We start from the raw sequence: 27,809 nt of genomic DNA, 5'->3' as shown, positions 1-27,809 counted from the left end.
CGAGAGCACTGTATGCTAACTAAGGGGGTCTTTGGTCACCACACAAACCAGCACTGCCTACTGCCCAGGCCAGAACTCTAAAAAGAGCCCAGCTGGTAAGAGTCTTTTATTTTTATTTATATTTTTTTTAAAGCAGGCTCCATGCTGGGCATGGAGCCCAATGTGGGGCTTGCACCCACGACCCTGAGATCAAAACCGAAGCTGAGATCTATAGTCTGGCACTTCACTGACTGAGCCACTCCCGGCGCCCCTGGTAAGAGTGTTTTAAAACTGGAATGGTCTTCATCTCTCCTGTGGTCACCATAAACCACTTTTTTTTTTTTTTGCGGGGGGCGGGGAGTGGTTTAAGACCTGAAAGTGAAACAGCCACTGCAAAAAAATAAATAAAAATCTCTCCCTAAATTTCCAAACTTCATAGAAAATACATATATATTCTAGGGAGCAACACTTCAGAGCCATTAACAGACTTTAATTGTAGGAAGTTATCAGTGTATATGGCTTCTCTTAATGATATGTGAATAGAACAACCCTGTGTAATTACCAACTTACATTAATGCAGTTCTCCTGGGGTGCCACAAAAAACCTGCACAATCATCAACAGGGAGATTGGAGGACAGAGGGGTAGGAACACAGCCCAGCCAGAAATATGCGGTGGAACTTAATCACTGTAATTTAGATTTTGTCACCAAGTCCCAGGTACGAGCTTTTTAATGCACTGTCAAGAGATCTCCACATTAATTGCTATTCCTGTCTTCTGAGGACACAAACACTCTAATTTGCAGTGATTTTAGTTTCTCCAGCACTGTGCATTTGGTGGCTAAGTCCCTCTTTCCTCTAGAGAAGGAAGTCTGCTAAAGCTCTGATTATCCAGCTCACTCTGCCAAGATCAACAGACTGAAGTCACAAAGCATCCCTGCTTACCAGAGTCTAGAAATGAATGTGACTCAACCTACCAACGGGTGGGAAGCCCTGCCACCCTCCTTGAAAGGCCACATTCTTCTCTTCTCTACAAAGTTTGACTTTCAACAGAAGAGTTATTTCCAAATGATGATTTAAATGATTTCTGCATGGTCAGTTTGAAGCAGAAAATTCAGATAATCCTTTGAGGCCTTTAGGTGGCCCCAGTCAGCACATTCAGATAATGCAAGCCCAGGCGCCTACTTTTCACAGGGGGAACTTTGTAGCCCTGGGATCTGTTAGATGGCACAGCTAACGGCTTGTGCTTTGGCTTCAGAGGCCCAGCTCTTTTCAACCTTACTCTATGGGGAGGCTACTCCAGACAGGACCTCCATAACTTGACTTTCTTTTATCATCAAATTAGACCAGACATATATATCTCCAAATGGAATATCATTTTTTAAAGATTTTATTTGAGAGTGAGCGAGAGAGAGAGAGCGTGCACGCGCGCACAAGCCAGGAAGAGGGAGAGGAGGAAGAAGCAGACTCCCCACTGAGCAGGGAGCCCGATGCGGGACTCAGTCCCAGGACCCTGAGATCAGGACGTGAGCCAAAGGCAGACGCTTAACCGACTGAGCCACCCAGGCGCCCCTGGAATATCATTCTTAAAAAGATAGCCTCCTTTCAAAATAACTGAACACCAAAAAGATAGCAGTCGAACTAAGCCTAGAAACCACACAGAAACTATTGGGAAATGAAAAACAGTCTGACCCAGGGCACAGGATTAGCTGATGAGATGGTGGGGCATGCCCCAAACAGCAAGTGATTGGCATAATTCTTTGTCATGTGACTCTAGGTCTACATTACATCATTATGGTATTTGATGCTCAGCTTGCTGTTCTACTTTCCCCAAAATGTCCTTAACCTATCTGAATCAAACATTCTATTTTCTGAATTGTGGAAAGGTAATCGGATGCCTGGTACTCAAGAATACCGAGATGACTTTCCCAATCGCCTTTTCGCTTGAGGGTCATTTGGTTTCTAGACAGGCAATGTGGAAGTGGTAAACAGAAATAAAACTTGTGAAATGCTTCAAATGTCGACCTGGTGTTTTCAGATGGGAAGCTCAAGAATCTCATCAGTAACAATATAGGCACAATGAGAGAACTGAGTATTTAACTGATCAAGTTAAACAAATCCAAATTACACAGAACATCCTCTGTCATTTAGACTATCTGGGGTTTACTGACAGATTATGTGCCTAGATTCCCATCAGAAAAGTAAAACTAAATTCAGTTTTTCTGCTACTTTTCTTTAGGGCATAATAATAAAGGAAGCCCAAAAGACAGCAAGGTTAGGGGCTGTCATGCAAAGTCATCAATGACTGACAACAATAACAAGTAAAAGGAGAAACCACCACAGGCATCAGTGGGCCCAAAAAGGTAGTGGTGGAATATTTCCTCCTTAAAAAGGAAGAATCCTGTCATTCTTTGGATTTTTGGCTCAAATCCAAAAGAGGAAATGAAAAATGGTATTTATTTTGCCTACCAGAGAGATCTCCAAGGATACAAGAGAATGTGTTCTTTCCTATTTGGAAAGGTAGATGGGATGTCTAATTTTAGCTACACTTTTCTACTGGACACCCCCCCCTCCCCAAATCAACCCATCACTATCAGGAGGCAATTCCTGAAAAAGAATTACCATGCAAACACTGGCTAAGTGATGTTCTCTGACAGGGAGGCAGTGTGGAGGATGTGTCCGGCATCATAAATAATGCCACATTAGTTTTAGAAGAGACCCCTTTCTTTTAAAAAAAAAATGCTCAAGATTTTCTTTCAGTGCCTTCAAAAGACTGTTTCATTCTCTATCACTACCTGAAAGCCAGAATTCTAAGATTCTTCTCTGATTCTGGCACAGAAGAAAGTTTTTATAAAATAATCAAACACAACTTCATGAAGGCTAAATCTGTGAACTTTTCTATTTCCTACCTGCAGTTTAAAATAATGCATTAGGGTTGTAGGAATCAAGTATTCTGGCGGCAGATACAAGGCGTACGTAAAAAGAGCAGTCGCTGCATGGAAACCCCCTGCTTTGTATAATGGTGAGCGCAGGAAAGTGGGATGAGGCTGGCCACTTGGTTCGGGACCGGACTGGGCACGGCGGAGGCAGCAGGGGGGCAGTTACCTTGTGTGGGAAGCAGCGTCATTTATACTGAAAGTGCTGTTCTCCCTGGTCAGGGGGTTTGAGCCGGCCGGGCTCTTGCTGTGGATATCCAAGCTCAGGGAGGATTCTGCCTTCCGGTCCATGCCGAGGCTCTCGGTCTCTAAAGTCCGATCTGCCATGGAGAGCACCTCGCTGGAGCTGTGCCACAGGGGCGCCACCTTCTCCTTGCCCGGCCCCGAGCGAGGTGACGACGTGGCGGCCCCCAGGGAGGCCGTGCTGCCGTGGCTGGGGCCGTAGGAGGTGGTGTCGATGCCGCTGTCGGCGGACGTGCCCTGCAGGTAGTTGTAGCTGTTGAGTTCGGATTCAGTGCGGTCCCCGTCATACCACTTCTCGTCACTGTGCGCGCTCGACGCATTGCTGGAGAGGGTATTGCTGCTGGAGTGGCTCGAGTAGTGGCTATCGGACTGCAAGGGAAGCAAGACTGACTTAAGCGCCAGGAACGCTAGGGAGAAGGACCCCCTGGCATGTGTCTGGTTATGGGGTTCTCACGGCACAAAAATTCCAGTGATAACCAAAGACAGGAGGTGCCTGGAAAAACCTATTCGGAGTGTTAGCGGCAAAGAGTGCTAGAGACAGGTTTTTTTTAGAATGCATTTTTCATTCACTGAGGCTAAAATATCAATAGTATTGAGATTACCCTAATCAAAAAGTGTGCTGAATTCTAAAAGTCCTAGCACTCAGAGTCAATATACGGCAGAATATAAGACTTATTCCTAAAGAGATCTCCTTTTCCTTCCCCAACTGGCATCTCTTTAGAAGACAGCTTTCTAAGGAATGCTTAGAGGTAAAATTTATGCAGAGGTGCCAAGTCAATTCAACGGGGGGAAATTATGGTGCTAGGACAACCAGATATCTGCATGCAAAAGAAAAGAATGAAGCTGGATCCTTAACCGTACAGAAAAATAAACTCTGAAAGATCAAAGGCCTAAATGCCTGAGCTAAAACTATCAGACTCTTAGAAGAAAACGTAAGTATACATCTTCATGACCTATTTATGCAATGGTTTCTTGGATATGGTACCAAAAGCACAAAAGAGAGAAAAATAAACTGGATTTCATCAAAACTAAAAACTTTTGTGCTTCAAGAAACCTAATTAGAAAATGGGCAAAGGATTTGAATCGACATTTCTCCAAAGACGGTATCAAATGGCCAAGAAACACATAAAAAGATGGTCAATATCTTCAGTCCCTAGAGAAGTGCAAAACACCACCACAATGAGATAACACTTCACACACAAGGATGGTTCTAAGCAAAAAGGCAGACAGTAATGATGGTTGGCACTGTTGGTGGGAATGTAAAATGGGACAACTGCAGGAGGAAAACAATTACAATTCCATTCTTAGTATCTACTCAAGAGAGAGGAAAACATGTTCATGAAAAACCTAAATGAATATTTACAGCAGCATTATTCATAATAGCCAAAATGTAGAAACAACCCAAATGTCCATCACTTGATGAATGGATTAAAAAATGTGGTATATCCATTCAATGGAATATTATTCCATCACAGAAAGAAATGAAGTACTAATACATACTATAACACAGATGTGCCTTAAAAATGTTATGCCGAGTGAAAGAAGCCAGACCCCAAAGGCCACATACTGTATGATTCCATCATATGAAATGTCCAGAACAGGCACATCCACTGAGGTAGAACGTGGATGAGTGGTGGTCAAGGGCTGTCTGAGGGTACAGGATTTCTGTTTGGGGGTGATAACAGCATTCTGCAGTTAGACTGTGGTGATGGGCGCACAACTCCATGTATCTACTAAAACCCACTGAGCTGTATACTTCAGATGGGTGAATATTATGGTACGTGAATTATCTCAGTTAGAATGTGTACGGAACCCTTTCCACACAGTGGCTTGCTTGGTTGCTTAGAACATTTTATAGTTTACCAAAGAAATAAGATTTCAAAAGATATCTGAATAATATTTTACATTAGATGGAGACAGGATATTTTTACATTCCTGGAGACAGGAAGTCCAGACACCTGGTGGAGAGCGAGTGAAAACAGAAGGAACCACACGTGTGTGTGTGTGTGTGTTGCCTGAGGAAGAGACCTGCCCTTCAGCAGCTAAGGTAGGGGAAGGAGCAGGAGGGGGACACAAAAATTTCACTTCAAAGTGAAAGATTTCTTCTTAAACAAGAACCAATCAACCCATTACTTTCCTGGTGCCACTTTCTGCAACAACACCATTTATGCTACAAGGCCTTCATTTATTTTTAATGTTTGCAGGCAGAATTTCCTTAGCTCTGGATCTGTGCTGTGGGATTTGGCGGCCTCTCGCCATGTGTGGCTACTGAGCACTTTGAACGTGGCTAGTCCAAATTGAGATGTGCTGAGAGTGTAAAATACGTAACAGATTTCTATAGGAATGTAACAGGAATCACATTTGTAATCTTAAACTTTACAGTAGCAACGTTTAAAAAAGTAAAAAGAAACAGGTGATATTAATTTTAAGAATATACTTAATCTAACCCAATCTATTCAAAATATTATTTTACCGTGTCATCAATATAAAGGTGTTAATGAAGGAAGGGGAATTGACAGACTGGGTAATTTATCACTTACAAGTAGAACTATGACAACATCACATTTCTTCAGTAAATCTCTCACCACACAGCCTAGTGCAGGGTGCTCGGCCACGCATGGGCATGCGCTCTGTTTCTTTAGCTTCATATTCATTTTACTAGAGCACAACTTACATGAGCAAAACCTCTCATTCTTAATTCTACCCATTAAGTGATCAGGAATTATGTAGAAGTATGGAAAAACAAAAATGTGTGTAGCTACGCAAGACAAGAGAAGCAGGAAGGGCAGTTGTCAGGAAGCTGTCTGTCCCCTGGACTGATGCTCCAACCATAGCCCATGCTTGCCATTGTGTAAGCAAATAAAATTCACGTTTAGCACATTTCCGTTCCCCACATTTTAGGACTACATCACATGGCCTTCCATCCAGATCTGTGGGGGTGGCAGGTGCATACCAAGGAGGAATTTGAGTTTATTTCAAAGCAACCTTAGGGCCACTGGCGATAGAAATTCCAGGGCCAGAGCAGTGAACGCCCACCTCCCACCAGGATGACTTCTTCTCTGACCACGTGAAAGAAACAGCAAAGCACGCCTGGAAGGTACGTTGCTAGGAATCTTATCATTTTTATTATTTTACAGTTAACTTACATGCCCTTGTTTGTTTGGAGATAAATGCACCACCGGATCCTGCCGCATTAATCTCCCGCTGGGGCTCTCTCGAAAAGCAGGCAGAACCTTTGACACTGCTGGGAGATGGCACGTTGGCTCTGGAATACAGCACAGGACATTATGGGGCAGGCACTAAACAGGTCCGAGCACATGCTGACAGATGAAGACGGCTTGCCATTGCATCTCTCAGGTCACTGACCAGCAAACTCTGAATTTCAGCGATAAGCTTGTTGAGAGTTTACACAATAGACAGCATGTCAGAAACTAAGTGGCTGATGGGTAAAGCTTGCAGCTGGTGACAGTGTGTCACGTCATACACAGTAGCAGAGCCAAGTACCACCAAACCAAAGGCCATGAACAACGCGGCAAAGTTAGGAATCAACTTTTGGTTTTGGGGGGAAGTTGAGAATATATGGATTCAATTTATGAAATTCATTCATTGCCAAGTGTGGCTAACCTAGCTCGGTCTACATTACCTAGACAGGCACGGATGCAATCACGTGTTACTTACCAGGACACTTTGGAAATATTTTACCTGTATATTCATGCTGCTCGAGGACAAAAGAATTGAAATCCTGAGGTCCTCTATAACTGTAAGCTAAGCACAACAGAAAAGACACACAGCAACTAGTTTACTTAAGACAATTGCTTCCTTTTGGACTCCAAGCCGGCATTCAAGGTGGGGTTCCAAAGGTAAAAGGTAAGCGATTGAGCTTCTTTAACACACCGATAGCTAACAGCAACAGTTCTGGACTTCTGCAACACCATTCCTGAACGTAAAGGACTGGGCAACATCCTCTAACTCTGACTCTCAACCACCTCCAAAAGCAGAGGCAGAAAAACGAAATCCGCTGAGATGGGTGAGCCAATTAAGCTCAACTCCGCGTTTCCACCGGGGCACCAGTGTGTCATACACAACGTACAGAGACAGGTGGGCCTGGCTAACAGGTAAAAATCTCCTCAGCATTTTCACTCAGTGACCTGAAAGTCATTAGAGAATTGTTTTAAAAATTCAATGTATAAAGGTCGGCCCTTGATATACTCAATGTACACTACGCTGAGTAATGAGAACGGAACAATTATTTTTCTTGATTTCTCCCTAGCATGGCTTATACCAACCAGGCCCCAGATTCCATCTGATGTGCCAGGTAGAGAAAGCAAGTTTATTCCTCTGGAACGGTGGAATATAAAAAAATATATATATATATGTAGAAAAAATTATTTTAACATTTTCTATGAAGGCTTCGATTTTGGATGGAGAAAGGCCACCCACTGGTGAAAAGGCTTCTCTGGCAGGTTCTGGGGTATCTTACTTAAAAAAAAAAAAAAAGGCATATCTTATTAACAGGATGAACAGATTTGTTAAAAAGACTCATTGATATTAATTTCAGAGTCTCATCTATTAAGAGTGGGATGCCACCAAAGGAGAGAAGATACAAAGCAAAAAAGACTGGAGGGAGGTTTATGTGAAAGAATGAATTTAGGTCTAGGATGAACCTTATAATTACCCTTTCCAGTCCCAAGATACCTTTGTGACTTCACGTGAGTGGGAAGTGGGGCTCTGAACACTGCACAAAGACCCTGCTCACAGCTCTGCTCGAAGCCTGCGCTAGGAGCCAAAAAAAGCTGCTAAAGTCATGTTGAAGAAGGGATCCTTTTCACATGTGTCGTTACCATCTCAACAGTATCAAAACATATGGGATTAAAAACATTCTGTCACGAGCAGAACAGCAGATCGGAAAATGCTCAGGTTGTGTGTGTTGGGGGTGGCTGCCATGAGAGTGGGGAATGACAGATGGCTCCAGTAACAAGGCACATCTCACTGAAGTTACTGGAACAAAGCAGATCTTCCCAACCTGAGAATTACATTTCTTCTTCCTCATTTCCTGGCTTAGCTAAATACGTCTCCACTCCTTTCTACGTGCGTGGTTATTAGTACATTTACAGGGGAAGAATCATTAAAACAGAGCAAAACAATGTATTTGCAAAAAAAGAAAAAAAGATGGGTCTTTGCCTTAAAAGTGTACCTTTTTCAGCCCTGAAGTTTCCTTCTTTTTACCCCACTCTGGTGGTAATGCTACTAGAGATAGGATAAGGGGGGAAAAAAAAACCCACCCCACAGTCCAGATTCTATCATCAACAGTGCTGACACTAAATCCCTGAGGCTACTGCTTTGACACTTAGTCTTGTTTCATGGCAAAATTTTATGGTGTCAGCTAGTGTTACGGTGTCACCGTGGAACAGTTCTATAGAGAGATCAAGGGCTATGCCAGAAATCCAAATGAAGGCTCACCAATGAGAGTCCTTCCCACCCAGCTGTTACGTACTGCTACGACGTGTCCTCCGCTGAGGGCTTACTAGCAGAGTGGTGGGGGGTGGGGGGTACAGACAGGCGGGAGGAGGGAGGTCCTAACCACGCCACAGATGTGACCCAACAGCAACTGCATCTCTCGGGGCACTTACAGTAGGCAACAACACACCAACAAACAAGGGCCGAGGGAGATACTAGGACACATATGGTTTGGCAGTGTAGTATTTTAATCTCGGTGATGAAAAGAATTCCTATGCCCTTTCTATTTTCAAACTGGGGGGGGGTCACTTAGTATGCCTTGACTTTTCTCTCAGGTCTTATTTGCTGCCCTCACGCATACATAATCGAACTGAGACTTAACTCTCATTCACATGTATTAACCAGGGCTGTATTCTATCACAGAACGCTTTCATGACGTCATCAAGAGGTGGCCAACGTCACGCTGGTAGAAAAGCAACTTGCTACTTGTGGGAATTAGTTACTTACCCATTTGGTCAGCAATGCTATCCTCACTTCTTTGCCAGCTGGGTGTAGATTTCCCGCTGCCACCAATATCTGACTGGGTGTTCTGCCTGTCGATGGAGGCTGGCGATCTGCGGCTTACTCCAAACCTGTGGCGATTACCCCCAAACAAAGGCAAAGACGACATCAGGGACCTCACCCAGAAGGGGAAGACAGGCCTGGGGGCAATGGACTAAACTCTAATGAAGGCACATGCCCGCTCATGCTTGTGCATGTGTGCTCGGGTGCCGAAACTGTGTGTGTCACGGTCAACACACATCACTCCGTTCAAGAAAGGGATGTATGCTCAGTACATACTACAACTGTAAACAAGGGCCGGAGACATGAGCCTTGAGCTAACCCACGAAATACAGAATAAGAAAATCCAAATTTTCTAACCCACGTGTAGCCACACTCAGATTCTCATTCATGCACAAAGGAATGATTTCACCATCCTCATGTTCCATGTCTATCTTCCGAATGGAACATGTCAGGGGTTCCTCTTAACTCAGTAATCTGCTAAATCACTAAGTCACTCATTCTTGGAGCCAATATTTTCTGAACGTGTGCTCTAAGGTCTGAAAGACAAAGATTGCTATCATTTACATTACAGAGTGACCACTTTCAAGATGTCTAAATTTTAAATTGCCTCTGGGAAGGGCAATTTGGAAGTAGGTACACTGGCATATAAAGGCAAATGTCTATTTCTGGAAAGAACAGTTAGCTATTTAATGAGCCAGTTTTATTTTACCCTGGGTAGAATAATAATATATGCCTAATTAAAGCATACGCCTCAATTAGCAATATCGGCAGGTAAATACTGAGTGAGCCCAGGAAAAAGGGCCAGAGTGTAAAATTCAAAGACTCGTGTGGACATTAGACATTTGTGCGTGGTTACTAATGAGCTTATGAGTAATCAATATGATAAAAAATCATCAGAGCCTGAATTGATCGATGCTTTTGACAGGTGTCTTATTTGCTACAGACTGATAAATGCATGGGGAGAACCAGCAAGTGGTGTACTGGAAAGAGCGGGAGACAAGGAGGAGGAAGGCCTGGAGCCAAGTTCTAGCTCCCCACCCAAAGTCACTCGAGTTTTGTCTCCATTTCTTTATTTGTAAAATGGCAATTCCATTTTATGGATTGGGGGAGAAAAATCTATACAAAAGCATCTGCAAAGCAGGGAAGGCTGTAACATTAACCTCCTACTCTAACATCTCCCTAAATTACTTCTGCACAATGACAATTGTTCACAAATTCAATCATAAGCCTCCCTAAACAAAGTTACCCCCATTATGATAAACAAAAAAACCTGATTTATGAAAACTGCAGTGAAAGGTGCTCTTTAAAAAACAAAAGGGTGGTTCTGTGGACTGTGTGTGGATTTCAGTTCTGCCTTTCCTGTAAGTTGATCCAAACATCTGGAAGAAAATGACTAAAACTGTTTGCATCTTTGTATGTATTTATTACTTGATGCAATGATGCTTATTTTCATTAACAGTGACAACAAAAACGGGTGGTGGGGGCAAGTCACTAATTATGATCTTTGCCATCTCCTTCCTAAGTAGGGTCTTTGTTTAGCTCAGAACAGTGAATATCCTCCAACTGGCCCTACGATTTTATTCTAAATTTGCAGTAAAGGAAGACTTTTCTGAAAAGGCACAGAGATAAAAGTTAGACATGGATTCAATCTTGCTTTTCCTTTTTGGTAGCAGTGGAAACCAAAGACAACTTTTAAAACCTCTGGATTTAAAGCCGAATGCTTTTCTGGCTGTCTGGTTTTAAATGAACGATAAAGCAAGGCTGCCCTTCAATCCTGCCTTGAGAAGCATGTACCATCCGGCGGCACGAGGCACGCTCTGGGACCATGGGCTCTGCCTCACGGAGCCAGTCCACAGCTGCAGAGCCGACTCACAACCTTTCCTCATCACAGAGTGGAAACTGCTCTACAACTTTCCTTTCTTGGTCTCAGTGGTCCTCAGGAACAAGCTTCCTCCCTCACAGAAGAGTGTGGAAGGAAGCTACAGTGGCCTGCCTGCTTCTGTCGGTCTCGTCTTCGGGCTGTGCGCCCACAGTTACGCTTCTGGCCACGATCTCCAAGCTCCTCATTCACCCAGCCCATCCCTCCCTCTGGCCCTTGTCTGACTCGTCAAGTCCTCAAGCATGTGGCCTGAAGATAAATCTCCAAGGATGGTAAAACAGACTCTAGGTCTTTTCAACAGTGTTGCTTTCTACTTATCTCTTGTTGCTATCCTAAACTTGTGTGGGTGCCTTTCTCCCCCACCTGCATGGAATGGGCATTATTAGTCACCCTGGTAAATTTCGCCTCTCAACCAATCTGGATGGTCTGAGCATCCCCGCACCAGGGAGCTGGCAAGGCAGATACTGCGGGCCCACTAAAGCAGAGGGAGGACAAGGCATCAGCAGATTACACTTGTGGACAACCACTGTGTCCTGCTCTCATCTACTGGTATTACCCCATGCTTTCGAGCTTCTTAAAGTCGAGCATTACTGAGTTTGCAGTGGACCACGTTCCATCCTGCCCCACCGTCAACTGGTACATACCTACATGTACGGGGCTACGCTGTAGAGTAGATGTGATCATCTTTCTCTTGATAAGGATAACTTTAGAATACAACCTGGCCCACGGGCAATGCATGTGAATCAGACAGTGCACGGTCTCCTACATCACGGGTACAGGCAAAAACTGCCTGGGGTCCACAGAACACTGTATCATTATCTTCTGGTCAAAGATCACCCCAGGTAAAAAAAGGATGTTACACAGGATGGTCAACAATCATTGGGTAACCTCACAAACAATGGAAAAACCCTCAGGATCACCTACAGTAGGGTTGGTGTTACAGATCAGGTTAATTACCACCTCATTAAAAACACTGTGCAGGATGGGCACAATAATCATGTTTCTGACATTCACCAAAACACTCAGGTTTCAGCTTACATTTTTGGTACACATTGCAAGTGTATCACGGTCACAAGAAAACAGTGCTTTTGTTGTTGTTAGCTCGTTTATGTTTTATTGCTGTACTAACACTGAATTTGCAGTGAATTCTTATTTTTGAAGTCAAACCAGGCCATTTAAAATCTACTAATTAAACCAAGAAATAAGTAGTTGGGCCTGTGGTATGGTATGATAGTAATACTTAACTCATAAAACCTTTTGCAGGGACTCATGAATAGCAGCTAAATTTTTTTCTCATTGTCACTAAAGCAATTAAAAGAAGAGATGTGCATTTTAGATATACTACCAGGGGAATCCTCCGGGGGACACTGGGATGCAGGGGGGGAAGCATATTTTTACAATGGTTTTATTGCCTACTTCCTGCTAACATAAATATTAGCAACAACAACAACAACAAAAATTACACTTAATGGCTGTAAAAACCAACAAAATGCTATAGGATAAACCAAAATACCCATTATGAAGTTATTCTTAGTAAGCATGACTATTTTGTAACACGGTAAAATCTCAAGAAAGTAACGAAATCAAGTGTGCATTTGTTAAAAATATACATGGGGAAAACTCAGAATAGAAACACCAGTTTTTATAAACGCCTCACATTTGATTTTCAAATGGTTCCAAGTTCTCTACCAACTTCCCCAAAGAGATGGCCCAGCAGGATGTCTTTGATGGTTCTTTTACTCTTCCTCTGGGCAAAGGGGGCATGTTTGTGCCACGTCACATTTTGCTGCTAATTACTTCCCAGCTTCAGACATCCTGGTGGTGGTGGTGGTTTTTTTCTTTTTAGTAGCCTCTAAAATCATGTGTATTTAGCCTTTTACTTTTAAGTCTTGTCAGAAGCAAATAGTTACTTCTGGGTGTTTGGTGTTTTTAAAAAAAGAAAAAAGAAAAGAAAAGAAAAACGACAAAACCCACAAGCTGAAATCAGAGACTTTGAAAGTGTGAGAAAAATAATTTTAAGCTTTGGCTCGGATAATTGTTTCACCTCCTTTAACAGCAACACCAACTCCAGCCAGTACTATGGAATTTGCTTCAGAGGAATAACAAAATCTGTACTATAAAACTAGACCATATATACAATTGGAGAAACGAATGTAACCTGATTTCTCTGCCATGGAGCCCTTGGAGGCTAGAGAATGATAAACTTCCCGAGATGTGGTTTGAACCAGACATTAAAACATTTTTCTATCTGGGATATTAACCACATTTTCCCTTTCGCTCCTTTGTAGATCGACTGAGGCGCTTGTCTGAGTTACAGATGAGAGACAGCGACTTCACGGGGGCGGGGGGGGGGGGGCACACCTACCCTTCGGGCATGGATTTTTGCCTGTAAGTGCCTCCACCAGAGCCAGTGTCGCTGGATGAAGACAGGTTGCTAGGGGAGTTACGACACTGCTGGGACCTTGCTAGAGCCATGGATGAGACCGTCACGTAGATGTCTGAACCCGGAGACAGCCTGTGAGCGCAAACCAAAAATATGAAGTCAATCCAAGGGGAAGTCCCGAGGCAGTGCATGATGGTTAATATCATATAAACGTGACAAAGAAAGCCACTTCGTGGAGGTAGTGAAAATGAAGCCAGCTGGAAGCCTACAAAAGAAACTTCCCCATAAAACGACTCCCTAAGGGAACAGCTGGAGAATGGCCTTGAAGGGGATGGGGATAGGGGACATCAAAAAATAAAAGGGGGAAAAAAAAACACGTATGTTTCCAAAAGCTGCCAAAATTCCATGGGCTGAATTGCTTATGCAGTTTCCTATATGGCAGTGCAGAGGATAACTGAACCCCGGTGACATTAACATAGCAATTAATTCCAATTTTGCACACTGGTTCTCCCAGAGTGCATGACCACAGTGAGATGAGTGCATTCTCTGTATGTGTCTTTGTTTTCCAATTTTATTACTCAAAGTCTGGAATGAATATTCAGATTTTGCTATTTAGTATTTATAAATGTGATTGATCGTATAGCATCTACCATCTAAAAATTTCCATAAGAAAACGCCTAGAATGTCAGTTATTGAATTTAATTGGCATTAGTGAACTTACATAACGTCACAGTAGAGGTGTGCTCCCCAGATTCTGGGGACAGAAACCAGAGCTCTGTCATCGGGACACAGATTTTGTCCTTTACCTCCTCTGCTCTAGTAGACAACAGGACAACCCCAGGGACATCAGTAAGTGATGCTGGTCACTGTGACTGGCTGTGACGTCCCTCTTACTACGAAGATTTTAGCTCAGAAGCGAAAGCTGGCACCAAGCCTCCGGCTCCTGTAGCAGGGAAGTCATTTCCGTGGGACAGCTGAGGAAGCAGAATCTAAGGCCCTCGTTCAGTGAGCCAGGCTCCTGACTGTGAATCCGCTGCTCTGGGCTAAGCGACTGCTGTCCCCTAGAGAAGGCCGGCTTCTCTCTCCTTCCTAGGACAGCCTGCAGTGCGTCTGCACGGCCGGACGCTTTTGCAGGGAAAGACATCTTTTACTCAAACCAAAGTTCCGAAGCCTGGGGACAGAACCCGATGCGCTGAACTACAGCATTTTCTAACAGTGCAGCTATGCGCCTTCTGGAGCAGGGCAGGATGGGGTTTCAGGCGCAGGAAGGTGACAGAAGGGAGAACAGAATCACAACGAGAAGCTTTTCTAACAGAGCAAGAATAAGGATGGATGCTCAGAGTATGACTCCCAAATCCATCTATGCCCAAGACTTGAGAATCCAGAGCTCTCTGCTCCGTGACAAGCCTAGACTCTCCCTCTGTCTCCTAGACATCTCTACCCAACACCCTCAACCGCAGCTCAGATTATACCTCGTCAAACCTAACAGGCTTTGCCATTCCTCCAAACCTGTCCCCCCCCCCCCGTATTTGTTACCTCAAGCTAAATACCTTGAAACCGTCCTTTTCCCCTCCCTGCTTCCTCATCTTCCACTTCAATTGGTCTAATTAAGTTCAACTTTTAATGAGTACAATGTGTCAGGCACCCTGGGGCTGGTCTTCACAACACAAAGACTAAGAAGATAACTGGTCTTCAACCTGCTGATTGTCCTCCCAACTCCCCCATCTCGGGCCTGGATCAGCACAACTGTGCTCTAACTGGTCTTCTGATTTCTAGGCTCTGTCCACCCCATCCCTCCAGTCTCGACCTGGCTAAGTCATCAGACTACTAATGTGCTCTCTGCACACCTTCCCTTTGCCTACAGAATAGAGGCCCGAATCCCTGGCCCCCTCTTCCAGGCCTTGGACCATGCTGTCCAAGCGCTTCCTTCTCTCTATGCTCTTTGCCGGCTTCCCTGCACCCTACATTCTGGACACGTTCAGTACGCCCTTGTTCTCAGACTCAGCTACCATATGCATACTTTTACTCATCTTGTCCTCTCTACCTCTCTTCCCCCTTTCTGACATAAAATCCTTTTTCTCAGAGGCCTAATTCCAACATCAGATCCCTGATTTCCTAGATTAATCAGAACCTCCTGGAGTCCCACATGGTCTATTCTTTGCACCACTATAGCACATCCTTGAGCATGGTTAGTTTTATGTGTGTCTATCTTCTCAACTAGATTCGCTCCTTAAGGGGCAGCACAGAGCCTTATTTCCCTTTACATCTCTGGTTGCTTAAAACATGTTTGCTGAATGAAGGAGAACCCCTATCAGCAGTGCAGAAAATGAAGAACAGTAGGTGGGTTCAGAGTAAGGGCCCATAGTGACATCAGATGCCCAAGCCAGGGGTTCTCAGCCATGGTGGGTCTACAATCAGTTGGAAAGCAGCTGGTCGCTAATAACAAAGTGCCAAAATTTGTGAATATTATACTAAAAGCAATTAGAACAGATTCAAAGTCAATATTCTTCCTTAAATGTGAGAAAAAGGGATGATGGAATTACAGCCAGACACCCCTAAACAAATCATCACTCTGACATATCATGGCAAGAGAACTTCTGATAATGGCTCCTCTAGGTACCACCCAATGTGGCAGATGCGAGGTGCTGGGGAGATGGGATGAGAGGCTAGGAAGAGGCAGAGTCTCTAAGTTCCTCCGGCTATTATCACCAATCTTGTTACTGCTACACAGACTCAGAGGAATGCTAGCTAGAGAGCCGGTACTCTCAGGAGGATACAGGCTCAGGAAAGGGGTGTGCGTGCGGCAACCGCGGCGGCGTCAGGGGCTGCTGGGCTCCTGGACACCAGCTCATGCCTCCTTTGGGTAACATGTTTCGGTAAAAGAGAGATCAAGACACTTATCTGGGTACCATAAAATAGACCTCCCTTTATTCTTTTCCATTAAGACATATCCCAAATCTCTATTTATTCTGAAATAATCTGAAGGGGGCTGGAGTGGAGGAGGAATAGGAGAAGTAAGTTACAAAGAAAACTAGGTAGGGTTTAAGGAGCAGCGTGGATCCCAAGATAACCAAGATACCAGACTCCTTTCTGCCTTAAGAATTTGGCTTTTATAGGCTTGTAATACAGAACATCTTCTAACTCTCTTCAGGCTGAACCAGTAATGCCAGTGAATTAAACGTAAATAGTCAAATGTTTGTGTTTCTGTGAGGAAGTGACAACTGATTCCATAGGAAAAGTCAAGATGTGACTTCTACATTTGTATTTAGAGCTTGCTTTTCTTACTCTGCTCTCCAAAATGTACATTAATTTAAAATATCTCATGCTAGTTCTCAACCTCAGCTCTTTTATTTGGCAAATGTATCAGAAAATTCTACTTGGTTACTGGAGTTATCCCAAAGTGAAAAAATAGCATTTCCAGAAGGCCAGCATTCACTCCCATCCCTCTTTTGCATTTATATAACTCAATAGTGGCTTTGTTTTCTGTCTGTTCACACACATAGAACACACAAACAGAAACTGATGGAATGCCACCCAAATGTTTCTACGACGCTAGATGTATATGTATGGCAGGCAAAAGAATTTTCAGAATTAGCCCTTATTCTGATGATTTACTATTCTTTTCAAGCACTCAAATGGATACCATCACACAAATATTGTTTGAGAACAGACCTTGTTCAGGGAGCAGGGGGTGCCACCTGCCTGGCAGTCCACTTCTGCCAGAGAGAGCCTGTGGCTGGTCACTACTCAAGCTGGGCCACGAGCTGTCCTGCCACTTTGAAAAGGGGGACCCCCCCAAATTGGCTCACACAAGAAGCCAGCATGCTGACTTCTTGACTCTCCATCCCCCACCACCCACTCTTATTTTAAGGGTTGCTGAGGCCACTGAAGAGTTAGTGCAAGATCAATAGGCTTTTCCTCTCTTTTGAGAAACTAAGATCTATCTACTTTCTTTTAGTCTTAACAAACCTCCGACATCTGGATACTAATGCTAAATAGGCTTAGAGGACTAACATTAACACAGCTTTCAGTTGCTGTGAGATTTTTCAGTTCTGTGGAATGTAAGAATTTTCAAGAATGTTCTGGTCACTGTGAGAAAGGAAATGTCTAAACCTTTTCGTGTTAATTTCAGTAGATTCTTTTCCCCTACATTTTTGTAAATTTAGCCAAGAAATAACTAAATGTTTTTAAAGTAACTGATATTAAATGTTCTCTGGAGCTCCCTATGACTTCCCTCTGCAGAAATAAAACACCAGGGCTTTTTGATTCTATGAAAAATGCAGCAACTGAAAAAGTCATGATCATCAGCCAGAAAGACAATACCTCCATAGTCCACAAGACTCCACTTAACAACACCAGCTTTTCATTTATATGCAATGCATTTCACTGCAATGAAAACACTGAACTGAACGGAACGGACATTTAGGAAGAGATGGTCCAAGATCAGAATCAGTTCCTCATTTTCCAGAAGCATTCTTATACCAGGGCAAAAGGGAGAAGAGACTTACCCACAAAACCCAGATTTCTAATAAAGTAAAACTCTTGCACCCCATCACACCCTTCCCATAAATCAACTCACAGGACCACACACACAGTGTTAACATTAATAGATTCTCATTAAATTGATCTCTTCAGATTGTGACTGATTATAATTTGTCAACTTGTGGATAAAGAATTCTCAGTATCCAGCTGGCTTATGATAAAACATTTTCCTGAGTGGTTACATATAGGTTTAATTATGCCTCTCTGTCCTGCTTTGTACTCCAAAGTGACAGCACCGCCTGGATGTGTCCAAGGACACAAGGCCTTCTGTAACCCAAGTGCAAACAGTGGAATGATGGTAAAAACAAGAGAGAGGGTTTCAAATAGCACCATTGACTGACAAATTAGATGCTTGAGTCCATAATTAAGCACAGCACTTTACCACAACTTAGCAATTAAAATGCTATTCACCCAGGGAACAGGACCAAGTTAAAATCTGTCTTCAGAAATGTTTATCAACCAGGATTCTTCCAGAATTATGTAAAAAAAAAAAAAAAATTCTCATAAATGATTCAAGGTACTGTAACTGGGTGCTACCCCCAGACCAGAGTCTGATCAAGCTATATTCTAATTCAAGCCACTCATCCCTTTGCCTTTTCATCTCTTCCTACTGTGTTCTTTGTGAACCAGAGCTACCCCTGGCTTTCTGACCATATCATAACATCTTTCATACCGGTTGTTCAGACTGGATCATGGAAATCCTGTTCTGATGAGCCTCCCATGACAAGGTCACTTTACAACAAGGAGTAACTCCCTTGCACAGTTAGGGAAATACAGCAATTCATCACACTGAGATAAATGGATCATTACATCACATCCCAGCTGCTAGCAAGCTGTTAGAAGTTCCCAGCCTGGCACCCCATCATGGGGGGCCTCTTAAGAAGAGTCAATTTTATATCTAAGGGTGACTCTAAACAGAAAATAAAAATGGACTGCTTGCAGGATCAGCTACATAATTCATGGGACTCAGTGCAAAATGAAAATGAAGAGTCCCCTTTGTTGACACAGTACTGCAGATCGTAAGACAGTGACAGCAGAGCGTGAAACCCGCCCGGACCGTGTAGGTGTGGGGCTCTGTGCACCTGCACAACCTTCCCCACATGAAGCCGGCTCTGCAGTGCACGGGACGGGGGCCCCCTAACACTCGCTCATCGGACAAGTATGTCGTGAGCTCTGGTCTAGGTATGGAGCTAGATTTCATTCATGTATCGTAGTGCTTGAGAGAGAGGCCTTGCTGCTAATCTCAGCTCCACCACCACCGAGCTATCACTTTGTGCTAATTATCTCATCTCTCAATCCCGGGGCATCCATATTTGAAGAAAGAGGGTGAACAGCAGCCCATGTACTGGGCTGTTGGGTGAACTGAGAAAACTCACACAAGGGACTGTGAACAGAGCCTGGCACAGGATATGAACTCAATACCACCTCCTTACAGTTCTTAAGTAAAACACAAGTAAAATGTAACTGGTATGAGGGCAGTACACATAGGGTATAGGGGAGGCTCAGGCAGCTTAGAAGTCAACTCCTACTGTGAAAACTAAAGAAAGGAAGCTTTATGAAGAAATGCATCCGAAACAGGTCTTATAGGAAACCAAGGATTTCCAGAGAACTCAGGAGTTAGGACACAGGAGAGTGAGGGTGTATGTGGCCGCCATAATGACGAGTTAGGCTAGAGCATCATCCTTGTGGGAAGATGGGCAGGGGTTGTGACTGGAAGGATGAGTGGGTCTTATAGGGTGAGCCCCTATGGGAAGCTGAGGAAGCACAACACTTCTCTGCCAGCCAACAGGGACAGACAGAAGGTTCTACAAAGCAGTGGTATGGACAGAGTGGAGCCTGAACACCCAGGGTAAGCAGGCAAATGTGAGGGAGATGCAGACAAGAACCCATTAGTCCACCACAAACACTAGCCTCTTCGATTAGTCCTACCCTCCACCAATATTCACAAATCCTTCATGAAAAGAAGTCACAACCAAACCCTTTAGTGAGAAGCTAAGTGATTTTTTGTTTGGTTTTGACACGCTAGGATTTTAAAGACTGGAAAAAACTAGACAAGAAAAATTCATTCCCTATCCCAGTTTACAAACAAGAATAAGGGAAGCAGAAGCTGAAATATGGCACGCCATGCTGGCCTCTGCTCAGAGTGGCTGCCCACGGGCAACTGCCTCGAGGGGTCCCTGAGACCCCCAGTCCTCTCCTCACAACTGCCCTAAGCTAGGAGAAGAGAAAAACACCACCACACAACCCACTTTCCTTTCCCATAGGATCCTACCAGTACTTAAGTCCGAACCGTTTGCTGTTGGCCACGGTTCAGGGCTGCACCACATCTTCATCTCTACATCCCTACTTTTATTTTGTGCCATTTCATATGCCATCATCATCTGTCCTTTTAAAAAAATAATGGGACGGGGCACCTGGGTGGCTCAGTCGTTAAGCGTCTGCCTTCGGCTCAGGTCATGATCCCAGGGTCCTGGGATGGAGCCCCGCATCGGGCTCCCTGCTCGGCGGGAAGCCTGCTTCTCCCTCTCCCACTCCCCCTGCTTGTGTTCCTGCTCTCGCTGTGACTCTGTCAAATAAATAAATAAAATATATAAATAAATAATGGGACACCGAAAGAGTCAAACAAAAAATGACAGATTGGGACACTCCGGGCTGTTTCACTAGGCTGGGCTCTGATTCTCTTCAGAGACAGTGGACTCTCTGGACAGCGGAGACCAGGACCGCTAGGGCTAGCGCGCTAAGCAGGACACAGGCACAGGAGTCGGCCCTGCCCCTGCTGGCCCTCCTTACGTGTCTGCACTGTGATCCGTAAAATGAGCCTGCAGCCCCAGGGCCAGCAGTCCAGGGCCATCTTCGTGCGGCCGGAAGGAGTGTCTGACAAGCCCTCTCGCGGCACGGCCCAAACACACCCAACACACAGGAACACACTCTCGAGCGGGAGAGCGACTCAACTCTGAAGACCAGCCCTAAGGACACTCTGCCCATCTCATGGCACACGGCAACTGTTTCTGCAAGTAAAAAGGAAATTAAGTCTACTTTTCTCAGCCAGCACTTTAATGACAGGCAGATCCCGAACGGCCACTCTGTAACCACACTGTGTGATTCTCACAAGTGGAAGCTGACCTTAGACCATTCACTGTCCAGGACTCTGAACAAAAGGCTTAGGGGAAAATGTCCCACAGATGATTGTGGCAGTGGGTTTGGTAGCTAATTTGTCTTCATTATCACCAATTTCTACAAGTTTATATATATATACTGTGCAATCAACAAATCTTAAAGAAAAATGTCAGCGGTTTCAAATACAAGGCAGCAGAATATACTTTTTTCCCCTGTGAGTTATTTAAATTCTTGAGAAATGTATTCAAATAGCTGATGCGCCTTCATCAGGCAAAGGCCTAACTTCTCCACAGGGAGGAGGGTGACAGCAGGACATATGTTAGATGTGGCTTCTAGGAACACCATCCCCGTCTCGTGTGTGCGCGCGCGCGTGTGTACAGGCTGAGGAAGCCTCGGGGCCATCATGGGCCCCTGCAGCGCCTCCCATAAGGTGTGGCCAGGCCAGGCCTCCTGGGCAGGAGCCCCCTAGCGCCGGGTCGGAGGGCAAGACCCCGCTGCTGGGCACTCCCAGGACAACAGTTCCTTAGTGACACGCAGAGCAGCATGGTCATGCGCCCCCTCACTGCTCTTCCCAGAACACAACTGCTTTTCATAAGATCCTCTCGAAGGTCACTCTAATTTGCATGGATGGGTCTTCCAGAATTTCCTACACTTTCTGCAAATGCACAGCAGGCCTCCTGAACTCATCCTCTGTCTCACCAAAGGGACCCATGGCACTGTCGCTGAAGACAACACAGCCTGCCTGTGCAAACACACTGACCCACCACACGCTTAGCCTCGGTTAGGCCGCAGACGGCCTCACTAGCCCAGGCTGGCAGCACTACCAGAGCCCAAGAGTGCTCCTTGGGAACACAGTCTGTTCCCCCCCCAATGAAGCTCTGTCTGGAAGAGCATCTACAAAATGACAACAGTGACAAACAGCAACCATCATTTTCTAAGCCTCATTATGTGGCAGGCCTGTCCTAAAGCTCAGATCAGACACAGAGTAACCATATTGCCTCAATCAATCTTCCCATCAGCTCTGGGGTGCCCATTTGATTCTCAGCACCCTGAAGTACAGAGGGGACAGGGAACTTCCCACTGTCACACCGCTCCCCTTGTCCACATGCGAACCCAGGCCTCTGCACTCCTGGCACCTCTGGGAGTTTTCTGGTGGTTCACGCTGCAACTCTGGTGGCCCCGTAGGCGGGAAGCCCTGTGGGGACATGTGTCTGGGCCGAGTGCACGAAAGCTACTTAGCAGGCCTGAGGAGTGACTTCTGAGCACTTGGAGAGCCTGAGCTGGGGGCCATGCTGGAGCACTCTGGTCTCATTCCCTGGGTCTGTCTGGAGTGCATAAAGGAAAGGGAACGGGGGGTTATGAGGACCTCCAGCACTATGCCCATTTCCTGAATCCTTAGATAGGAAACATCACTGCACTATCATCTGAACGTGTGAGCATGCATCCATCTAACTCTAATCCCAGTGTGGATGCCACGGGACGCCAGCTCCTTTGGAGGGCTGGGGGAAAAGGAGCCGTATGAGCCCAGTGACTTTAAGTCAAGTATGGCCCTCTGCTCTTCCTCCTCATCTTGGCCAATGATTTGGTTTCAAATGAAGGACCAGTTGTTAAGCTGCGGAAACAGGGAGCGGAAGGACAGATGGAGCAGGGCCGCTCATGTCAAGGCATCAAGGAGAGAATACCCGGCCAACAGAGTCCTTCCCGGGCCCGGAGCCTGGGGCGGTGGGTGGAAGGTGAAAGCCAGCTGAGCAGGAGCTCCCAGGGCGGCGGACTCACACTGGCGGCCACGATGAGGGGCGCCTCCACTTCTATCAGCCTGCACACAACACCCCCCCGCGCTGTCCGGGCCAGAACGATCTTAGCGTGACCTGACACCCCTGCGGCAAGGTCGGGGGAAGCTCGAAAACCAAGAACTTGGAGAAGTTTAGGCCTCCTAACTAGATGGGTGTGGGGATGGGGCTGAGGGTGGACAGGAAGGCAATTAGGAATCCTAGCGCCGCCCCGACACTCGGGGGGCCGGTCACTGCGCCAGGTGACACGGCGAGCAGGGGCGCGGCCGAAGGCCACTTGGGCTTGTGGGGAGGAGACAATTGCATGACCTTCAAGGGCAGACTCAGTACGTCGTCAGGCAAATGGATATGAAAAGTGAAAAGGAGGTCAAGGCAGAGCTATACCGCTGAGGAACTGCCCACACACGGGTGACGGCGGCCGGCGCTGCGGAGAAAAACAAGCCACCCCGCGGCACTGCCCGGCATGGGATGAAGAGAAAAATGAGGAAGGAGTCGTGCAGGACACACTGTTTGGGGGGCGATGAGACAGGTGCAGAGAGCTGACCAAAAAAAAATCAGGAGTGAAGTTTTGGAAGACAGGAAAAAGGAGTCTGAAGGAGGGAGCAGCGAACAGTGTCAGGTAAACTGAAGACAGCCACATCCAGTGGGTTCAGCTCTAGAAACACGGAGGTCAGGGATGTAGGCGGAGCGAGCCCAGTGAAGCTCTCAAGTTCTAGGACTCAAGGGTCCTCAACTCAAGCCAAACAACTATGACCCAGGCAGACGGCATCTGGAATGCACGAGTCCTGAACCGTCTAACCACAGCTGAGGGATTAAATGGGAGCTTGCTTTATGTCAGAGCAGAAAACGACAGTGAAGACCGGCGTGGGACTGCTCAAATAAACTTAGCATCTCCTTAAAAACGAAGACTGAACGGGCACATGACCGTGATGCTCTCTGTGGGGGGCTGGTGTCTGCAGAGAGGGCACGGGGAAGCTGCACACGCGGCCAGCCTTAACCTCCCAAGTGGGGAAGTGCTCCCCCCAGCTGCTCAGAGCTAAAGGCAGCGGACGCGGGGAATAGTGGCATCCAGGTACAACTTAGAAGTACCAAAGCTGGTTAAGTTCCAACACCAAATATTTGCATAAAGGGTGGAGATGCTTCAACTCAAGAAAAAAAAAAAAAAGGAGAAAGGAAAATTCCTTATGCTAAGACGCCTGTTGTCCAGCAAAGCCCCTGAAATAGCTAAACTTTTCTGAGCATATTTAACACACATCAGGGCTTTATGACTGATCCCACACTATGTTTAAACACAGTAATGTGGTAAGTTCAATGTGCTACAGTAGATATTTTAGTTCCAATTCTACCCTTACACTCTAGATAAATTTGAGGCCAAAATAGTGATATTTTTGCGTCATATTACCTATTTTTGTTGAGTAAATATTAATTCTGTTAATAAATACTACTCTCACAAATACTATAAAATTCTGTACTCAAAAGGCCACCTGGAGAGCATAAAACTCACATATTTAAGGCAAACAGAATTAGATTTTGGTCTATTTAAACGGCAAATGAATCCTCTTGTTTTTACTGCATCAGTTTCTCTCAACAATGTATTCAGAACACAATTCAGTGAAATAATTCTTATTAGAAACTTCAAACACCAACACATTTTGGTATGTTATAAAAACCATGCCCTTGATATTAGAGAAAAAAGGAAAATCTGTCCCAAAAGTATTTAAAAAAAAAAAAATCTTCCTAATGACCTTCAAGTCTGGGGCTTCTACAAGCAGTAAATTGGTGTTTTCATGGAAAGTGAACCAGGCTGGAACCAGCCATGGTGAATGAAGCGGGCAGATCTGTGTAGCAAATCTGGGCAGGGCACACTTGAGAGGGCTGCTGGCTTCAGCTTAAATACAGCTGGTTTCTCTACAGTTCAATACAACTTGCCTAGCGCCAAGGGGAGGAAAATAAATGGAATGAAAATTACGTAAAGGCAGTACTTTGGTCTCAGTATTAGGCTCATGGCATTATCAGTAAGGCAAGATTCAAGGTATGGCAGACCCTGGCATTTATTCTGACCATTTGCAACTCATCTGAAAGGAGTCACACTTAACAGACTGCCCAGGTACAAATGCAAATGGCACCCAGGGCAGGACTGGTAGGAATGGGAAGGCCGAATGGACGATGAGAGCCGGGCAGCCAGGAGCCTCCCTTCACCATTTCAGTAAGGTGTTCCGTTCTCAGTAACACCATGACGGGATGCTTTCCAATAACATTTTACTACAGTTCATGGAGAAAATGATACTTCTGGGTAAATTTATGAATCTGGGGATTCATGGAGGACTCAGGAAGTAGTCCTGATGAATGTCATGAGTCTATTCTATATCTAAATATCCTTGAAACAGTAGCAAAACAAAAGGTTCTCAAATAGCACCTTCTATTTGTGACTCCAAGTTAAAACTTAAAAAAAGAAATAATGCATTACTGAAAGTGAGCAATGATGAGATAGGAAATTGAACTCTTAAGTTTCCACAGAGGAAGAATATCTAACTACTACGTATTTCAAAAGGAAGGTGAGCCAAATAATCCTAATATCCTGCATATATAGACCTGAGATTTTACAGGTCACATAAACCCTCCTTCATAAGATCTGAAATACCAGTCCAGTGTCCTGTAGATACCTGAAACTAAGAAGTCTTAACTGAGCAGAGGTTAAATATCTCTGAAACCACTGCCGACCTCGCTCCTGCCACTTTCATCTGTAAAGCGTGGGAGGTCCCAGGGCTACTCTGATGGTCTTACAGGGAGAGCATGCAGATTCCCTTGCCCCCAGGGGTGGGGGACTGTGTAGTGGTTAAGATGAACGGCAGACACACGTACCCTCAGAAATCACCTCTCAAACTCAAAGAGCTCCATCTGGAAATAAGGGAGCTGATGCATTCTCTAGCACTAAAAGCTGCTTGCATCATATGGTGATAATTAGCTACAAAAAATATTTCCACTTTTGAGGTCAGGATGTTCAGCAACAGGCTTTAGTTTCTGTTGCAGAAATTAAATTCAGCATGGAATCAAAATATATCCTGCTCTTTTATTATATGGAATATTGTATAAAGAAAACCACACAAAACAATTTAACTTATAAAAGTCTCATGATTGTCTTGAAGGAGAAAGAAAATAGCATTGAGAAGGCCCTTCTCCAAACAATGAGTTCCTACAGTTCATCTTTCAAAATGTGGGCCAAATCACAAATTCCAGTTCACACACACCTCAGGGAGAGCCAAGTTTGGAATGTGGAGAACAAAGAGTTTATTCAGAGATCTCTTAGATATTTTCCTCCTCAAAAATGATGAAAGTAAGAGGAGTCCAGATGGTAAAGTAGCCAGTTTGGGAGGAATCTTTAATTGAGATAAATAGTAGAGTTCTGTAAGTAGATCTCCAGGATTAAGTGAGGAAGTTTAGAAAGACAACTAGTTTTTTGTTGTTGTTGTCTATAAATTATTTCTACATGATATCCAAATATTTCTGAGCTAGTTAAGTGACAATGTTTTATGCAATAGCACATAAAACACATAAAGGCACAAAAGTTAGACTAAGATAAGAAACATCACAGTGTGGTTTTTAAAGCCTCCAGCTTTCTGCTCCCAATCTGAACCAACCAATGACTATTTAAGCAAAGCTGGGGCCCATTTTCCTTGGCACCCTGTCTCTGCTGCTCCGTTGAGCTAGACTCACGTTTTGGCTCCCACCTTCTTTCTGCCCCACACAGCTCCTGGAACAGAGACTTCTCCCCAGCTCTGGGGATTCCTGATCCCTCTCCAGGGTGGGGGCCACAAAAACATTCTGAGATGTGATCAAGACAAGCAGAAGTGATGAGGAAAGGACAGTGTACAGAAAGAAGTTGGCTTCTTCTAGCAGGTGACTATCAGCTTACTGAATTCAACTGTCTCCTTCATTAGCATAGGTAATTTACAGTGCTATTATTTAAAATATTTTACAATCTTTACTAAAAAAGTGACACAAATACAGACACTCAATCAAAAACCTGCATTCTTTAGCTACTATCATATTAGTTCTCCCCCCAAAGACAAAGACTGTCAAAGATGATAATATGGTCAATAGCCCCTCAAAGAGTCAGCCAACTTCTAACCCATGTTGCCACTGAGTGTGCAGTGACGGTTTCTGTTGCTATCATATGGAAATGAAAGCGCAAAGCACACATACATTATTCAGAGCTGAATGCTTTGCTGAAATATATCCTTATGCATCCTTATGGCTTTAGAATGCTACCATGCTTTGAAAGCCACCAGGGCACGCACCTGTTTCTGTTTCAATTCCTGACTTCTTTCTTTTTTTCCTTCTTCTTTTTAGAGAGGGGGAAGGGAGGCAGAGGGAGAGGGAGGGAGAGAATCTTAAGCAGGCTCCATGCCCAGCACGAAGCCAACGCAGGGCTCGATCTCACAACCCTGAGATCGTGACCTGAGCTGAAATCAAGACTCGGATGCGTAAATGAGCCACCCAGGCGCCCCACAATTCCTGATTTCTAGTAAAATATGGGAAGACCTAAAGCTAGTGCTTGTGGGTCTGGGGCTCTTTAAACCTGGGGCGGAGATTCAGAGCGAACCTTTGGAGGCACACTCACCGCCTCTCCAGCGGGCGTCCATCACTGGAGATGCTTCGAGGGATGTTGGCAGCTCTTTCTGGAGGAGGCATCTTCCCGTCTCCTTTCCCAGCATTCAGCCTCGAGGTCATGGGACTCTGCACCTGGGAGGGGACTTGAGGTGAATGAGGCCCCTTGTTGGCATTCCTCTGCCATTTGTTATTATTTCGGAAGGGAAACTTGAATTCATATGAAACCCCTTCATTCATTTTGTATTCCACCACTGGCATGCGGTAGGTTTCAGAGCAACTCCTATGAAGAGCACAGAAAGAAGAAAAATTAG

At 44.9% G+C, this 27,809-nt stretch overlaps 1 protein-coding gene across 18 annotated transcripts in view; it reads right to left on the bottom strand.

Annotated features, from left to right (window-relative positions):
- SIPA1L1 (signal induced proliferation associated 1 like 1) overlaps positions 1-27,809 on the bottom strand; it is a 366,695-nt gene that overhangs the window by 36,056 nt on the left and 302,830 nt on the right. For 16 of the 18 annotated variants that reach the window (XM_078053858.1, XM_078053861.1, XM_078053859.1 and 13 more), the window contains 6 exons: positions 27,509-27,778; positions 13,421-13,570; positions 9,120-9,244; positions 6,858-6,920; positions 6,302-6,420; positions 3,082-3,524 (listed from right to left, as the gene is read on the bottom strand). In XM_078053858.1, coding sequence (XP_077909984.1) covers positions 3,082-3,524; positions 6,302-6,420; positions 6,858-6,920; positions 9,120-9,244; positions 13,421-13,570; positions 27,509-27,778 — 1,170 coding nt within the window. The remainder of the gene's footprint in view (positions 1-3,081; positions 3,525-6,301; positions 6,421-6,857; positions 6,921-9,119; positions 9,245-13,420; positions 13,571-27,508; positions 27,779-27,809) is intronic. The other 2 variants (XM_078053868.1, XM_078053869.1) reach the window with 1 other exon arrangement.

Source organism: Halichoerus grypus, chromosome 8 (genome assembly GCF_964656455.1).
Source record: "Halichoerus grypus chromosome 8, mHalGry1.hap1.1, whole genome shotgun sequence".
Taxonomy (NCBI): domain Eukaryota; kingdom Metazoa; phylum Chordata; class Mammalia; order Carnivora; family Phocidae; genus Halichoerus; species Halichoerus grypus.
This window is presented reverse-complemented; position numbering and strand designations above follow the sequence as displayed.